The sequence below is a fragment of the Globicephala melas genome, chromosome 12, assembly GCF_963455315.2.
Source record: "Globicephala melas chromosome 12, mGloMel1.2, whole genome shotgun sequence".
In the NCBI taxonomy this organism is placed as follows: Eukaryota; Metazoa; Chordata; class Mammalia; order Artiodactyla; family Delphinidae; genus Globicephala; species Globicephala melas.
The window spans coordinates 12,631,899-12,648,604 of record NC_083325.1 but is presented as its reverse complement, the minus strand read 5'-3'; the positions used below and the strand labels follow the sequence as shown (position 1 = coordinate 12,648,604).

The window sequence follows — 16,706 nt, the reverse complement described above, 5'->3', positions numbered from 1 at the left end:
TCAACCTTCAGAAGTCACATAAGGAGGAATCAGTAAAGGAGAGCGAGGTTGGGGAAAAACTAGGAGTGACTTGCTGCAGAACCCCTAGCACTGAGGGTAAGGATGAGGGGAGAGCAGCAGGCCATGTCCAATGCCAATTAAGGTGAGGACAGTGGAGTGTCCACTGGATTTGGCAACAGCGACATCATTGGTGATGCTCAAAAGAAAGGTTTTGGTGGAGAAGTCAAAAGTCAGAGGTCTTGACTTCAGAATGTTGTGAACAGCAAATGGCTTACTAGTAATCGGGGACTTACCAATTAAAGTAACAACGAGAGGTTATTCTTTGTACACTGATGAACAAAACTTTTTTTTTTAACTTGAAAGTAAGTTTTGGGCAGGGAGGAATGAACACATAATTGGGAGTATACATTGGAAAATCTACATCGAAGGGCAGATTGTCAGTAGCAGTTGAAAATAAAGAATGTCCAGGAAATTACCTGGCCGTCCAGTGGTTAGGACTCCACACTTCCACTGCAGGGGGCATGGGTTTAATCCCTGATTGGGGAACTAAGATCCTGCATGCCACAAGGAGAGGCCAAAAATTTTAAAAAGAAAGAAAAAAGAAAATAAAGAATTTCTTTAATCTATGGTCAAGCAATTCACCAATCTATTCTAAAGAATGTCTTGTGTGTGTGCACAGGAAGCATATACTAGAACGTTCACTGACACATTGTAAAACAACAACAAAATATGGAAACAAACTACCTGTCCATCAATGAAGGGATGACTATTCAACCAATGGTAAAAATCATTCTATTGGAAACTGCCGCAGTTGAAAAGAATGAGATAGATCCATCCATATAAGCATAAATAGCTATTTGAACATATTGCTGAGTGAAAAAAGTTGGAGGAATATAAGTATTGTATCATACCAATTAGGGAAACACACACACACAGAACAACACCAAGTGTTTCCAATGGGTACATAGGAGTATGTAAATGCATAGGAAATGGACCAGGATGATGCCAACACAGCAGTGGTCATCGTTGGGTTGGGGGGGGGGGAATTGGGATTTGGGGAAAGGATTTGGATTTGTCAGTTATGTTTTTACTTTTTTTTATTTACAGGAGCATGTAGCCATGTATTAATAACAGCTGAAATGTATATTTTTTAAAGTGGAAAGAGTGAATGGGTTGTGAGGAAAGTAGTTTATAAGCAGAGGCTGTGAGTGTCTCAAGGGAGGAGAAGTAACTCTGGCCAACAAGACTCTGACCACCATAGAGCAGTGGGTAAGAGGACCAGCTCCACCCTGAGGCTGCCTAGAGCAGCTGGGAGCTTAACCCTCTGCCTCATTCTCCTGGTTCTGTTGCAGATGACAGGTCATCACAGTGGCCTGAGACTATGAGATCAGAGTGGATGAACACAGTTTAGGCCCCAAAAGTTGAGGTGGGGAGTAGAAGGTACCTCTCATTTCTCTATTTCAGCTGCATCAGAAATAAGGGCACTGCTTTGAGTTTTATTTTGTCATCGGTGTATTCTCTATGTGTTTGAATGTAGATGGGGACCAGGCGTAAGGGACTGTACCCCCAAACCTTCAAAATTTAATGTCAGTTCCAGGAGGTTAGATATGTTTTTCTGCTTGTTTACTACTGTATCCCCAGCATTTAGAACAGTGTAAGTGCTCAAAAAACATTTGCTAAATGATTGAAATTATCGGTCCTGACACTCCTCTTGAGAATTAACCCAAGTTCTGGTATTCGGGGTTCAAGCCACATGGTGAGTTTAGGGAAACCACTGCTGCTGGCTTTGACCTTGGGCAGTAAGTTACAGCTTTTATTATGGTCATGCTGCTATTATAGGCACAGATGAAGCCGATATTAATCAGAGCTTTAATCCGCAAAGATCTTCTAAATTGCACAGAAGTAGAGAACATCACTGTGTAGGTTTTGGTCTTTTAATGGTTGGTATTAGATATTGGGAGGTGGCACTCTATCAGCTGCACAATCTTTGTTATTGGGAATCTCATTTCTAGTTGCATCTTTGGCCAAGTAGAGAACCAATGAGGAATGATGTTATTATGACTTTTCACGTGACCTGTCCACTTATTCCTGGAGTCATTACCCAATCATACGGCTTAGAGTTGACTCTGGAGTATTTTCTTCATAATCAAGGCTCTTCTGCTTATAAATGACTCAAATGCTAATTGATCAGTTAATTGATAGTTTATTTTCTGCATATTTCTCTTCCCTTCTTCTTTCTCATTGATAACTAGTGTTGTTTTCTTGCCTCAAGGTCACATTAGATTATAAACAAAATTAAAATTCTCAACCTAAGTGAGAGACAAAAATTCTCAGTTGCAAGCTCACAGAGCCTATGAAATTTTCTCTTCCAAAGAATAAAAGAAACTGGAGATGAAGAAAGGGAAAAGCAAATATAGACACTGACCCAAATTGGAAAGGATGGGTGGGAGGGAGTAGGAATCTGAAATAGACTTGCATTTGGGGGTTCAGGTTGCTGAATGGAAGAGATTCAGGGGAAAGGCTATCCTTCAGCATAACAAGTATAACCCCATCTCTGCCAGTCTATGGATAACTCACCAGCCAAGAGCCCTGGATCTGAGTAAGGCCACCTTAACTCGAGCTTAAGAAAGCAACAACAGCATCAACATCTTGAATATTAGAGTATTTCAAAGGCTGGAGGAAAAAGTCATGGAAACCACTGTTTCAGAGACTGGAACAAGGGAAATAACACTGCTACAGCTCTCTTTTTCCATCTGTCGTGAGGGGATGTGCCCTGAGATCCTATCTTATCAATAGATGCACATTTGAGATTAAGGATGGGAAATCATGTTCCAGGGCCATAAAACCCCAGCTGGAAGCTCCCATCACTGTCGTGGCTGCAGTGGCCCTGGGATGCCCTCCATCTGTCACATCTGGGATTGTTAGGAGATTCCAGTGCATCAGCTCAACCGCCTTCTAGTGCAGCGAGTCTCTGGATTCAGAGGAAGGAAGAAAGAAGGTGTGCCTATCTCCCTTTAGCCCTCCATACAGCTGGTAAGCCACCAATTCTCCCGACTTCAAGCTTGAACATCCTAAATAATGGGCAGCTACCCTGTCTCTCTCACCCCCATCGTCCCCCATCCCTCATCCAAAGAGGCATCTCTAAGGATTCTGCACAAGGATATCCATGGGCCCCATGAGGTATTTTGACTGTTACGGGACATCCACCTCTGGGCGTATGGTTAGGGTCCCAGGACAGTTCCCCCAAAAGACCACAAACTCCCCACAATGAGAACCAGTTGTTCACATCCCTCTCTGCCTCAGGCTCTGCAGTGCCTGATTCTATAGTCATCCCCAGAAAGGAAGTAAGCCTACATCATTGGAGGCAGTCCCAGCTCCTCTGACACCCTGTGTCTTGGACCAAGGTCCAGAGAGGCTCCTCAGGGTTGGACACAGAGCAGTGAAAGAAGGTTCCCCACACATGGTTCTGAACAGCAGGAGTTACCTTTGTCCAAAGAGATGCTCTTGTCCTCGAGTCCAATGTTCAAGCTCCACCTGCACCCAAGGGCCCGGTAAAGCTGTCCAGGACTCCCAGGCCTTTAAATGAGCAAGGAAGAAGGGTTCTTTCCTGGCTCTTGGTGTGCCCACTTTGGCAAGAAAGCTAGTCCGGAACAGACGTCCTGTGAGCCTTCAGTGGGTGACTGGGAGGCAACAGTGGTGTGGCTGGGCTGGGGTCCTGGAGAAACCAGAGCAGAGTAAATGCCAGGAAGCACCGATGAGGAAATACAGAAAAGGCCAGGCGCTGAGTGAAGGAGAACTTCCTTCTGGACTGCTTGGAGGCAGAGGTGTGGCTCTCTTGATTCACTGACTTGTGTGACCCATAGCCTCATTCACCTCTGATTTGGGGCCATTCATTGTGCTCCTTTCAGTTTTGCATAACCAATATTGAGAGCTCGTTCTGTATCTGATAGAGATTTCCCTGATTCATCTTTTCATCCTCACAACCACCCTTTAGGGGCCATTCCTCTTTATTTGTTATGGAAGAAAACAGTCCCTGGGAGATGACACAACTTACCCAAAGCCACATAGCTACTGAGAAATTTAGCTGAGTTAGAAGCCAAGTCTCGGGACTTCCCCGGTGGTCCAGTGGTTAGGACTCTGCACTTCCATTGCAGGGGGCGTGGCTTAGATCCCTGGTCGGGGAACTAAGATGGTGTATGTCGTGTGGCACAGCCAAAAAAATAAAAAGCCAAGTCTTTCTGTTCTTAACCACGATGTGATATGTTTCCTTTGGGTCACGGTCTCCTGCACCGTGTGTTAACTGAGGCATATAGGACGCCTTGTGCTCAGTGGTGGATGTTAAACACTGCACTGTGTCCAAGGAGACTCACGTAGTAGGTGGAAACTTGGAGATCTCCTGGCTTCCTATCTCTGCATTAGGAATCAGACTCAGCCTCAACATTGGTGGTGAAAGGGAATCATTATCCTTGAAACCCTATTGTTGTTCAGGCCTAAGTGTTAAGAAAAAAAATCTACTCCTTCTATGCCAAAATTTGCTTGTAACTCACAACCACTGATCAGGGTTCTGTTCTCTGAAATCCACCACCGACTCTCTCCCTGGGAGTATTGCAATAACCCCTAAATGGTCTCCCTGCTTCTGTTGTTACCTCCTTAAAGGTCAACTTCCACCCAGCAGTGAGCAAGATCAAAGATGTCGATGTTGGGCTTCCCTGGTGGCGCAGTGGTTGAGAGACCGCCTGCCGATGCAGGGGACACGGGTTCGTGCCCCGGTCCGGGAGGATCCCACATGCCGCGGAGCGGCTGGGCCCGTGAGCCATGGCCGCTGAGCCTGCGCGTCCGGAGCCCGTGCTCCGCAACGGGAGAGGCCACAACAGTGAGAGGCCTGCGTACCGCAGGAAAAAAAAAAAATGTTAAGGGTTAGACAACTGATGATGTACTTGAAAACATTTTTTTAATTTATTTTATTGAAGTATAGTTGATTTACAATGTTGTGTTAATTTCTTCTATACAGCAAAGTGATTCAGTTATACATATATATGTATATATATATGCATTATTTTTCATATTCTTTTCCATAGTATTTTATCACAGGGTATTGAATATAGTTCCCTGTGCTCTACAGCGGGACCTTGTTGTTTATCCATCCTATATATAAGCGTTTGCATCTAATCCCAACCTCCCACTCCATCCCTCCCCCACCCACCTTTTCCCTTGGCAGCCACAAGTCTGTTCTCTATGTCTGTGAGTCTCTTTCTGGAAAACATTGTTTTTAAAAGACCATGAACACAGCCTGAGTTTTCCACATAGAAAAATAAAATCTGTCACCAGTCCTCTTAGCTCTGATCTCTCTACTTCTCAAAACAAAATTTTCTCCTAAATATGGCCAGTGTTTTCCCAGGCCTCACCAACTCCTAGGACGGGGTCACACCAACCATGATGACCCATCTATGAGCTGGCTTACACAAAGGTATGGGTAGGGAGTGGTTCACCACTGTAATGCTGAAAACTGGTCTTTTCTGTCCTCCCTGCCCCACTCCCACCCCACGCCCAACCCCTGCAGATGGTATGTGCCTCTTCCCCTGTAGCCTGGGAACGAGATTTGGTTACCAACCCATATGCATTTCCGAGCAGTAAGGGGAAAGTCCGTACATGGAACCCTGCCTCCTGATATCTCATGTACTCAGCTAAATACTATTTTACCTCTTTAGGACACAGCCCAGCTAATATGCAACCGTGTGTTGTGATTCATAATAAGAAACATATATTTGGTCTTTGTCTCCGTTTCCGGCACGGAACTCCTAAAACCCTTGGAATGTCCTAGGTATGGAGAGCAATCATGGTGTCTTTGTTATGTTAAAGAGGTGATTTTGCTGGTTTCCAGGAAAACGAACTCTTTGATTAGAGGGTTTGGAACTTTCACAGTGCCACCCGCCCTTGACCTCCAGGGAGAGGAGAGAGGCTGGAGGCTGAAATCAATTGCCAATGGCCAGTGATTTAATCAATCATACCCATGTAATGAAGCCAAAAGATGGGGTTTGGAGAAGTTCTGGGCTGGTGAACGTGTGGAGATCTTGAGAGAGTGGCACCCTCAGAGAGCAAGGGAGCTCCGCGCTCCGTCTCCATACCTTGCCATACGCATCTCTTTCATCTTAGGCCCAGCTCTAAACCTGGTAAGTTGGAATTTTGAGGGGAATGGGTTTAACTCACTAGGTCTAAATTCTGCCCAAACACCAGAGCTTTTCGTTTACACCCCAGGTGATTCTGCTATTGCTTCAAGTTTGAGAAACCGGTGCACAGTACAGCTCAGCACTTACGGCATTGCATAATGATGCTTAGGTGGCCAGGGGTGCTCTGCCTGGGGTGGCTCAACCGCTGACACCCTGCTAGGTAAGTACAGCCCCAATTATGGGAGTGAGGTGGTTCGTATTTGCTGTCTTGCTCTGGGTAATTGTTGCTGATTTCTCCCACAGTGTTTCATAATATCCCAACTCCAGGAGACAGAAATTGAAGGACCCCAAATCAAGAGTGCCTTTATTTCCAGTTCAAATACTCAAGGTCGGTGCCACCCTCCGCAAGTCACAGCCACGCCATGCACCTCCTTTTCCTCACCTATAAAATGAAAAGGCTAAAGGACGATGTCGTTAAGAAAAACTGTCCAATTCCTGGAAAAGGGGTGGGGGGGATAATTATGGTGTGCCTTTTATTTTTAATTGAAATAGAGTTGATTTACAATGTTTCAGGTATACAAGAAAGTGATTCAGTTATATATATATCAATATATCTATATGTATATAGATAGATAGATAGATAGATATTCTATTTCAGATTTTTTTCCATTATAGGTTATCACAAGATATTGAATATAGTCCTCTGTGTATACAGTAGGTCCTTGTTTTTTATCTATTTTATATAGAGTAGTGTGTATCAGTTAACCCCAAATTTCCAATTTATCCCTCCCACCTTTCCCCATTGGTAACCATGTTTCTTTTCCATGAGTCTATTTCTGTTTTGTAAATAAGTTCATTTGTATCATTTTTTTAGATTCAACATGTGATATCATACGATATTTGCCTTTAATCTCTATGTCCATCCATGCTGCTACAAATGGCATTATTTCATTCTTTTTTATAACTGAGTACTATTCCATTGTATATATAGACCACATCTTCTTTATCCATTCATCTGTCAGTGTACATCCATGATGCTTCCATGTCTTGGCTATTGTAAATAATGCTGCTATGAACATTGGGGTGCATGTTTCTTTTTGAATTAGAGTTTTCGTCTGTTCTGGATATATACCCAGGAGTGAGATTGCTGGATCATATGGTAACTCTATTTTTTGTTTTTTAAGGAACTCTCATACTGTTTTCCGTAGAGGCTGCACCAATTTACATTCCCACCAACACTGTGTGTCTTTTCAAGGTCATACTAGAGCATTACCTACCAGGCCCACTCAAGCATCATCTCACTCTCTACAAACACAACTTTATTTGACTTACTACTTACTGTTAACTTGTAGAAAATAAAGAGCATATGACTTTTGTCCAATAGAGATGTAAATGACATCAGTCTGATAGAAAAGATAACGTACAAAGTTTATACTTTAAGAAATAGAAGTAGGACTTCCCTGGTGGCACAGTGGTTAAGAACCCGCCTGCCAATGCAGGGGACACAGGTTCGAGCCCTGGTCCAGGAAGATCCCACATGCCGTGGAGCAACTAAGCCCATGCGCCACAACTTCTGAGCCCACATGCTGCAACTACTGAGGCCCACGTGCCTAGAGCCCGTGCTCTGCAACAAGAGAAGCCACCATAATGAGAAGCCTGAGCACCGCAACGAAGAGTAGCCCCCGCTCGCCACAACTAGAGAAAGCCCACATGCAGCAACGAAGACCCAACCCAGCCAAAAAATAAAAGTAAATAAATAAGTTTTAAAAAAAAGAAATAGAAGTAAAAGCATATACTTAGACACATGGAGGAAAACATAAAAAGAGCTGCAAAAGACTTAGCAGTTGCCTCATGAAACAGAAAGCAGTTGGCTCAGAAATAGGACTGAGGCAGGAGAATATTGCTTTTAACCATAGACATGTACTCTTTTGGTAAGAATCTTCTTTTAAATAACTCTGTAAAGTCTAAGAAATAAAAACTGACGTTTCATTGACATGAATAATTATTCATTACAGCCACTGGTCTCAGGGTTTTGGGGCAGCGTCTTTAGTCCCCATGCCCAGTTGTTCACAAGTCAAGGGACAGTGTCTTCAGGAAACAGCCTTTGCCCTTCAGCAACTCTGGCGCCAGAAGATGTGAGCCCCAAAGCAGCTCGACAGAAGAACATCCCACTCAACTGTTTTCTCTGTACTTGTGATTTTGGTGGCAAGGTTCTTAATTTCCCCCCTGGAATCCAAAAGCCCCTCAGTGCATCAAGGCTGCCTGTCGTTAAAACTCCAAAGGAAACAAATCCTTCAATGAGTGTTGGCCTGGAGCTCATGATACTCAAATGTAAGAGGATTTGATACAGCAAATGCGTGAAAATCAGAAGTGCACCAGGCAATCGCCTGAAAATTAAGTTGCTGCTCACAGGGGCCTTCCATGATCTCAGACACTGTGCTATACTGTGTACGTTATTTCTCAAATGCAATGGGTAATCCAGGGGTCCGTGGAAGTCTGTTCCCTGGGTCCCACAAGCTATGAGATTATTATGTTGTTGTTTTCATTTGTTTGCTTGTTTTTTGTCCCTACTGAGCGGCATGCAGGATCTTAGTTCCCCGACCAGGGATCGAACCCCGGGCCCATGGCAAGCGAAAGTACCAAGTCTTAACCACTGGACCACCTGGGAATTCCATATGTTTTCATTTTGATTTACTCTTAAATAAGTTACCAGAATCTCTTCTGGATGACCAGAATGACCACCTTACCCCCGAGCCCAGCCATATGGCACCAGGGCTCATATTAGAGCTTCGTGTGAGTGTCTACACATGCCAAGTAACAATCCAGGGTGTCACAGTGCCCGCACGAACAAAGATTTCACAGTAGAGAAAGGAGATGGGAAAACTGAATCATCACACAGCCTGGGAGGATGGAGATGCACGATCATGTCACGTGCAAATGTGTCATCGGATCCCCATTGTCAGACGGAACAGTTGATAAGGCAGCAATGTAAACTGGCAGCTGTCACAACCTGTCACCATTTATTAGCACCGAGCGTAGTACTAAGTATCCAATGACTAATTCTTCTACTCGATATTCCGGAACTAATTCGCTTGGTGTTCACTTTAATGTTGACTTTTATAAAGCTGCATGTTAAAAATAGATTTCGCTGAAGAAGAAAACTTTTGAGAATCAAGAGACACTGCATTAGATCAGGGCTGACTGATTGCTCACTAGCGTGCCCAGTAGCGTATGTGGTCTGGTTGTCCAAAAGTTCTTTAAAAAAATTTACGTTACTGGTGCTATTTTGTGGACTGTATTTAAGCGAACATAATTTTCTGCATTTGTGGTATTGTCAAAATAAGAAATCTATGATATGCAGAACCAGATCTGAGCTACATCATGAGCTACATCTGAGCTACAATTATACCCGAGGTCAGTTATTTCATTTCATCAGAATATATCATCTGAAGCATGGCTGGTGGGAAATTTAGGCTCTCTGTTCAAAAAAAAAAGGCAACTTTACTGCAGTTTTTAAAGGGAGTATGTGGATGGTGAGAATGGCTAAAAAAAAAAAAAGAAAGCAAGGCTGTGAGACTATACAGAAAGTAGTCAAATAGTGGTGCCTTTTACATGCGCTATCCCTCCCACCACCCTATCACCATTGATAAGGGCCCTTCTCCCCTCAGCTAAGCCCCAGTGCCAGACTTACCCACTGCGGTGTCCTTATTCCATCACTCTTGGTAATTTCAGATTACTCCTTGTTTCCTATTTCATTTTGTAACTGTTTTAGCTTTCTTATCGTATAAACACGTGGAGTTTATATTTGGTTTTATGGTAACAGATTATTAGAATTAGACATAAGTAATTTAATGAAGAATTGGTTTTCTTTACAAGTTCCTAACCCTTAAAAGGATATATTACACCCCTTACAATACACTGGAAACATAGAGAGATTATGGGAAGCGTAATCCCATTAGGAAAGGAAACAAAGCAAAACAAAAACAAAGGTCAGCTCCATGCTAGTCCCAGGATCTTGGGTAAGACGGGTGAACTCTGAATTCGTGATTCTTCATAACCACCCCTGGGACAGATGTTTTCTGGGTCCCGATGTCCGTGTACAGATGGCTTGAGAGATGTACAGTTTCAGCTTGAAAGGAGAGCCACACGTCACCGCCTCCCTCCTGCTTTCGAGCCCACATTCTATTCCTTGGGTGCCACGAGGTCATTGCTTCTTCTCCGTTCATAAAATAAGATGAGAACAGGGCCAAGCCCACCTCTCAGCATCAATGTGCAATGACGCTGAGAAAATCCAGATGAAGACACGCTGAGAACGAGAAATTATAAGACCAAGTTGCCACCTCTAGGCTGAGTTAAATCCTTAAATCTATGCGGAAGGCAGTACTGTATATTTTCCCCAGGTTCGAAGTGAGAAAGATGGGCTGGCCTTGCTCGGAGGAGGCGATGAACCAGTCGGGAAAGGCCACGGACTCAAAGGTGGAGGTACTGCCTGTCCGGCCATGGTAGAAAAGGAAGGGCTCCACGGGCTCAGGTCGGTTGTACAGATCCAGTATTTTCTGGTCCTGAAATGGGACAGAAAATGCCAGAAGGAGAAGCACAGGCTGTTTGAGTAGTTCAACATTACTTGTACACAACATGTAAATGTTCTGAAGTTTGAGCAACCCTATCCGTCTAGTAGAGCAAGCCTAGAAAAACCCATTTCAAAGGAACAACAGAGTGAGCACGCATGAAATGTCACCTTCCTGCCCCCCACCCTCAACTCCAGAGATGGCATGGAGTGACACAAGGCACAGGTTCATGAACAAGTGGCCACCCTTGAATGACAAATTGGAACTCTCCCCGCACAAGAGGCTGCGGGGACCACCCCACCCCCAGGAAAAGGAAGGAAATGCAAATTTGCTGCAGGAAGCCAAGGTCTTCCCTCACCAAAGCTTCATCCGTGAGAGCCCCCCTCCCGCAAGAACCACTGCTCTGGCAAAGGACCGCCAGGGCAGGGGTGTTTGGGTTTCCAATTAATTGCCAAACATATGAGAAAGGTCAGAGCCACGAAAAAGGCACAAGAGGGTCTAACAAATCAAAGGACTTGCACTCAAAAAAGCAAAGTATATAGAACAATCAGAAAAGGTTTCTATATTGAATATAGAAGTATATTTGTGGGTGTATATATTTATATATTCACATATCATTCTATTTAGGTAATATAAGTATTTCTAAGTAAATTGCATTATGTCCAAGATTCCCCAAAGAGACACAGGAATGGTCCATAATTCAGCCACATTCCACCCTGAGTAGGGGGAATTCTCCCAAAAGATTCCTTTATTCAGTTAATAACTTCCAGTTAATCTAGCCAATTCTTTGGGCAGCCAAAAACCTAGGATTCATCCTTGATATTGCTTTCTTAGATCCCTCCACATTTAATCCAGCAGCAAGGCCTGTGAGCCCTATTTCCAAAATCTTTCCTGAACTGAGCCACTTCTCACTCCCTCCCCTACACCTGCTCCATCCTTACCACCCATTCTCCACAAAGCAATTGAGTTAACTGTAAACTGAAATAAAAAAATGAATAAATAAGATCACGTTACCTTCCGGCTTAAATGTCTTGAATGATTTTCTAATTATCACAAAATTCAAAGTCTTAACAAAGCCTGCAGGGTCAACACCACGCAGCTCTTGCTTACAGAGCTGAAACTGTACTGTTCGGTCCTCATCTTCTTAATCACACTCCACGTTCACTCTGTCAGCAAAGCCCATTGACTCAACTGAAAATATTTCCAGAATCTGACCATTTTCTTCCTACCTCCATGCTATCCCCATATCTATCAGATCACACCTGGATCACCTCAAAGCCTCCAACAGGACTCTCCCCTTTGCCCTTCACACGAGGCTATCAAGTAGCGGACAAAATAATCCCTGGTGGTCCAGTGGTTAAGCATCTGTCTTACAATGCGGGACATGCCAGTTGGATTCCTGGTTGGGGAACTAAGATTTCATGTGCCGCAGGGCAACTAAGGCCGCACATGGCAACTACTGAGCCTGCAGGCCACAACTAAATAGCACATGCGCAGCAACTACTGGGTCCGGGCGCTCTGGAGCTCACGCGCCACAACAAAGATCCCTCATGCTGCAACGAATGATCCCGCACGCCGCAACTAAGACCCAATGCATCCAATAAATAAGTAGGTAAATAAATAAATAATTTTTTAAAAAACCATATGTCCGTTCATGTCACTCTTCTATTCAAAACGTTCTAACAATTTGAATTGATTGAACCTGCCCTCACTGGACACTGCTGGCTCACTCCTTTGCCTCCTATCCCATCTGCTAAAATCTCACCTTTGCGATAATGCCTGCTGTACTATTTACCACACAGCCAGACCCCAGCTGTTACTGGCACTGCCAGTCTCTTAAGCCGGCTCTAATCGTTCTTTCCCAGGAGACATAACACCCTTTCACATGCCACAGATTTACCCATGATTATACTTCTTGTGGACCATTTCTCCTCTCCAACTAGAATGCAAGCCCCAGGAGGGCAGGACCCTGCCATTCTGTGCACTGATGATTCACAAATGCCCACAACAGTGCTGGAGGCCAGTAAGAACACACACATTTGCTGACTTGGATTATATTGAGTTGAATTAAATTGAATTGCAGTAAACAGAAGTTTCAGAAACAAGTTTTTACTAACAGGCAGTTATAAAGAAGAAAAACGCAAAACCAACTAGAGAGCTTGAGAATTAGCATAGTAAAGACTGAAATTTCATAAAAACAGAATAGAAAGATAATGTAGCAGATAATTTAGCGTGTGAATTAAAAGGTAATCAGGACCTGGGATGTTGAACCAACGAGTTCTCCCAGAATGCAACATGAAAAAAAAAGGACAGAAAGTATGAGAAATCAGGTGAGACATTGAAGTGAGATCTCAAAGTTCCAATAACTGATGAATAGGAATTCGAAAAGGAGAGGGGAGGCAGAATGAAGGAGAGAATATACTTGAATAAACATTCATGGAGACATGGATGGACCTAGAGTCTGTCATAGACAGTGAAGTAAGCCAGAAAGAGGAAAACAAATATTGTATATTAACTCATGTATGTGGAATCTAGAAAAATGGTACAGATGAACCTATTGGCAGGGCAGGAATAGAGATGCAGCTGTGGGGAATGGATATGTGGACATGGGGGTGGGATGTATTGGGAGATTGGGACTGACGTATGTGCACTGCCATGTGTAGAACAGATAGCTAGTGGGAACCTGCTGTATAGCACAGGGAGATCAGCTCGGTGCTCTGTGGTGACCTAGATGGGTGGGACGGGGGATGGGGTGGGAGAGGCCCAAGAGGAAGGGGATATATGTATACACATAGGTGATTCACTTCGTTGTACAGCAGAAACTAACACAACATTGTAGAGCAACTATACCCCAATTAAAACAAACAAACAACGGCTAGAATGTCTCAATATTCAAGAAAGACGAGCCCTCAACTAGCGAGGGGCAGGATAAATCAAATTAAAGTCTATTGCAGGCATGTTATTCTAAAGGAGGAAGGGATAAGTAGGCTTAAGAACAGGAGGATATTTCTTTTTTAATTATAAAATTAGATTTCCTAACAAATCAAGTTCTCAGAAAAGAAACTGAGGTTTTTCTACATTATTTTTCTCAGTCACTCACCTTCAGCTGCAATTTGGGCTGTCCTCCGACGTCCTCACAATACAGACACATTTCTGGATTCTCTATTCCCAAATAAATGGGAACCCCTCTGTCTTCCTCAACAGAGCCTGGATTCTTGCATGGCATAACAGTGACAGTGACTGTTAGATAAGAGGGGATATGGTGTCAGTGCCCCTTTGGAAGGCAGCTGTGTTCGCCACATACCACCAACGCACACAGTCCGTGCCCTTTGGAAGTCAGGAAAGACCAGGATCTTCCAGGTAAGGCTGGAAGAGATCTTAAGAGTATAATCCCTACTACCCCAGACCCACAAAGTGGCCAGCCCCATATTCATTCATTCATTCATCCATTCACACCAAGCACTAATCACTGCCCTAAGAAATGGAGCGAACACAAAGAGTTCATCAGAGGGCAGACCCCACCCTTAAGATTTTCACACCTCTGCTTGAACACCCGGAGGTGAGAAGCTCCAACCCCAAGCAACCCCCCTGAGCCTTGGAGAGCCCTGTTCACTGACAAGTATTGCCTAATGTCCTGTTGAAATCTGCCTTCCTGTGCTATCCAACCCATTAGTCCTCTTAGGACACCAGAAGTCTAGCAGAACAAGCCACTCCTCTTCCCTAAGACAGGCCTTCAGATCACTGCTCCCCAGAACGCCACTCCACTCTCTCTGCTCTCTTTGCCCTGGTCCAAGACACCCCTTCCCAGGCAGGTGTGGAATTCTTCCCCCTCCAGGTGAGCTCTGTTATAAAGCCACACTTTTAACCAAAGGCTGGATACCAGTATCCCAGCCGCAATGATGTGTGGGGGATCACATCACAAAGATCAACCGCATGGTGACCTCTCACCTACCTGGAGTCACACTGTTGTTCAGTGGAGCTGTCACGAGGGTGTGACCCTTAAGGATCCACGCCTGCTGATTCAAGTCAAAGCATTCTCCAGTCCAAGGCTCATCCATTTCTATTTAAATAGAAAAGAATAATGAAGAAACACGATTAAGGTTGCTTTATCAGACGCTAGGAGAAAGATTATCTACTCCAGGCCTTTCAGGAAGGACGGTTCAGGGTTTACACATCAAAACTGGCAGCTCTCACATGGCCCATCAGCTCAGCCTTTCTTTCCAGTAAAACTATGAGCTCTGGTGAGGAGGACAAGCCTGTAACTAGTCTAAGAGTTAGACCGTTAATGAGTTAAACCCTCATCCCCATAAGGACACATGTGTCAAGGCCCAGCTACTAACTTTGACAGCCACTTTGTATTGGGCCCAAGGCTAGATCTAGAGCTGCAGCAGTGAAAAAGAAATGGTCCTCACCCTCGCGGTCCAGTGGGACATGGACAGCATTTGGTGGTAAGGTCCATATACAGGGAGGGACAGAGAAGCCTGGGGTGTCCAGAAGAGACAGGCATGAGTGTCCCCAGCCTCCAGACCCCATCCCAACATTACTTGTTATATAGACTGGTCCAGAGGCTTCCATAATTTCTGCCATAGCGGGGTTGTCTCGGCACCTGTGAGGACATTGATACGAGATCTGAGTCTCAGGAGGCATTTCCAGACCCTCCCAAGGATACTGGTTCTTAAGGTCTTGATTCTGGGCAGGGAGCTGGGAAGCCTGGCCTGATACCAAGCCCTCGTCAGAAGATCTAGGCCACCTCCTGGGACAAAACTTCAAGGCAACCTTAGGGAGGGGTATCAAGCAGAAGTTTCCTCCACCCAGAGATCCAGCCAGGGACAGTGTCCCCCTAGGGGTTCCAAGGCCAGGCATGACTTTTGACCTTAAATACCTTAAATACCCTTTGACCTTAAATACAGTTCCCTGATGTCTGTGCCTTCTCCTCCCAGCAGCCCTCCCCACTCCCACTGGCAAATTTGTCTGCCTGGGAACAGGGGAGGGACCCGAGCCAAGGCAACTCTGCCAGGATCCTAGCAGCTCCCCAAGTAAGAAGCAGCCAACTCTGCACAGGACAAGACATGGATCCAGCCTGGCATGGCGCCAGCCCTAAACACAGCAAAGAGGGATGCGTAAGAGTCAAGGGACCTTCCAGCCACCCGCTGGCAAGAACCTTTATCAAAAGCGCAGGGGACTGAATCGCAGCTCAAGCAGCTCCCGAGAGCAGTGACGGGCTCTGGTGGAGTGGGGAACACTTATCTGGAGAGCATAGGGAGGAGCCAGCTTCCTCAGCGGGGCGTGACAATCTTACGACATGAAAGAAGAAGGCCAGATCCTCCTGCCAGAAGATCCGGTGAGGCTCAGATGAAGAAATCACGGCATCAGTATGAGGAGGACCTGTCTGGGCTCCCTGAGAAGTAAGCACCTAGTCAAGCCCTACCAACAGGGTTAATGACAGACCCTGGGTTGCTCAGGAAGGGGAGACTGAGGGACTTCCCCAGATCCCAGTTCCCCTGCTGTGTCACTCTGGAGCTAGAACTGGACATGCAGGCTCTAAGTGAAGGGAATCCATCACCTGGGCCCAGGAAGCTTGCCCACTGCAGTTTCACTAAGAGAGTCCTGTGACGGCAAAATTAGCTGTGGGCTCAGGCAGGAGCCATATGGCATTTCTGGCCACCCAACTGTTCCACTTCGGTCTGCCCGTGAGTGGAGGGTTAGGCTAAAAGCTGCTCCCCCACTCTTTCAGCCCCTCAGAGATGCACCTGTATCCTCTTGGGAGCCACAGGCATTGAGCAACAGACCCTCAACTGAGATAATCCTGGTCTCTGCTACCCCCAAATAGAGTGGACTCCTGACCGGCCCAAGGACTAACGAGGTAGGTAGTGATTTCTCCAAAAACTGAGCCCCAGTTGCCAACTTACCCTTCACCCTCTGTTCCAGTCATGCAGGCCATTTGTAGGTTCTCAACAAATGGTAAGTTATT

General features: G+C 45.1%; 1 protein-coding gene across 1 annotated transcript; it reads right to left on the bottom strand.

The window, feature by feature from the left end:
- Positions 1–10,519: 10,519 nt before the first annotated feature.
- LOC115842456 (interleukin-36 gamma) lies at positions 10,520–15,304 on the bottom strand. Its single transcript, XM_030837389.2, has 4 exons — positions 15,280–15,304; positions 14,688–14,795; positions 13,836–13,975; positions 10,520–10,729 (listed from the first exon to the last, which is right to left on the bottom strand). Exons 2-4 carry the CDS (start codon positions 14,791–14,793, stop codon positions 10,520–10,522), a joined length of 456 nt encoding a protein of 151 aa, XP_030693249.2. The 5' UTR covers positions 14,794–14,795; positions 15,280–15,304.
- Between the last annotated feature and the right edge of the window lie 1,402 nt (positions 15,305–16,706).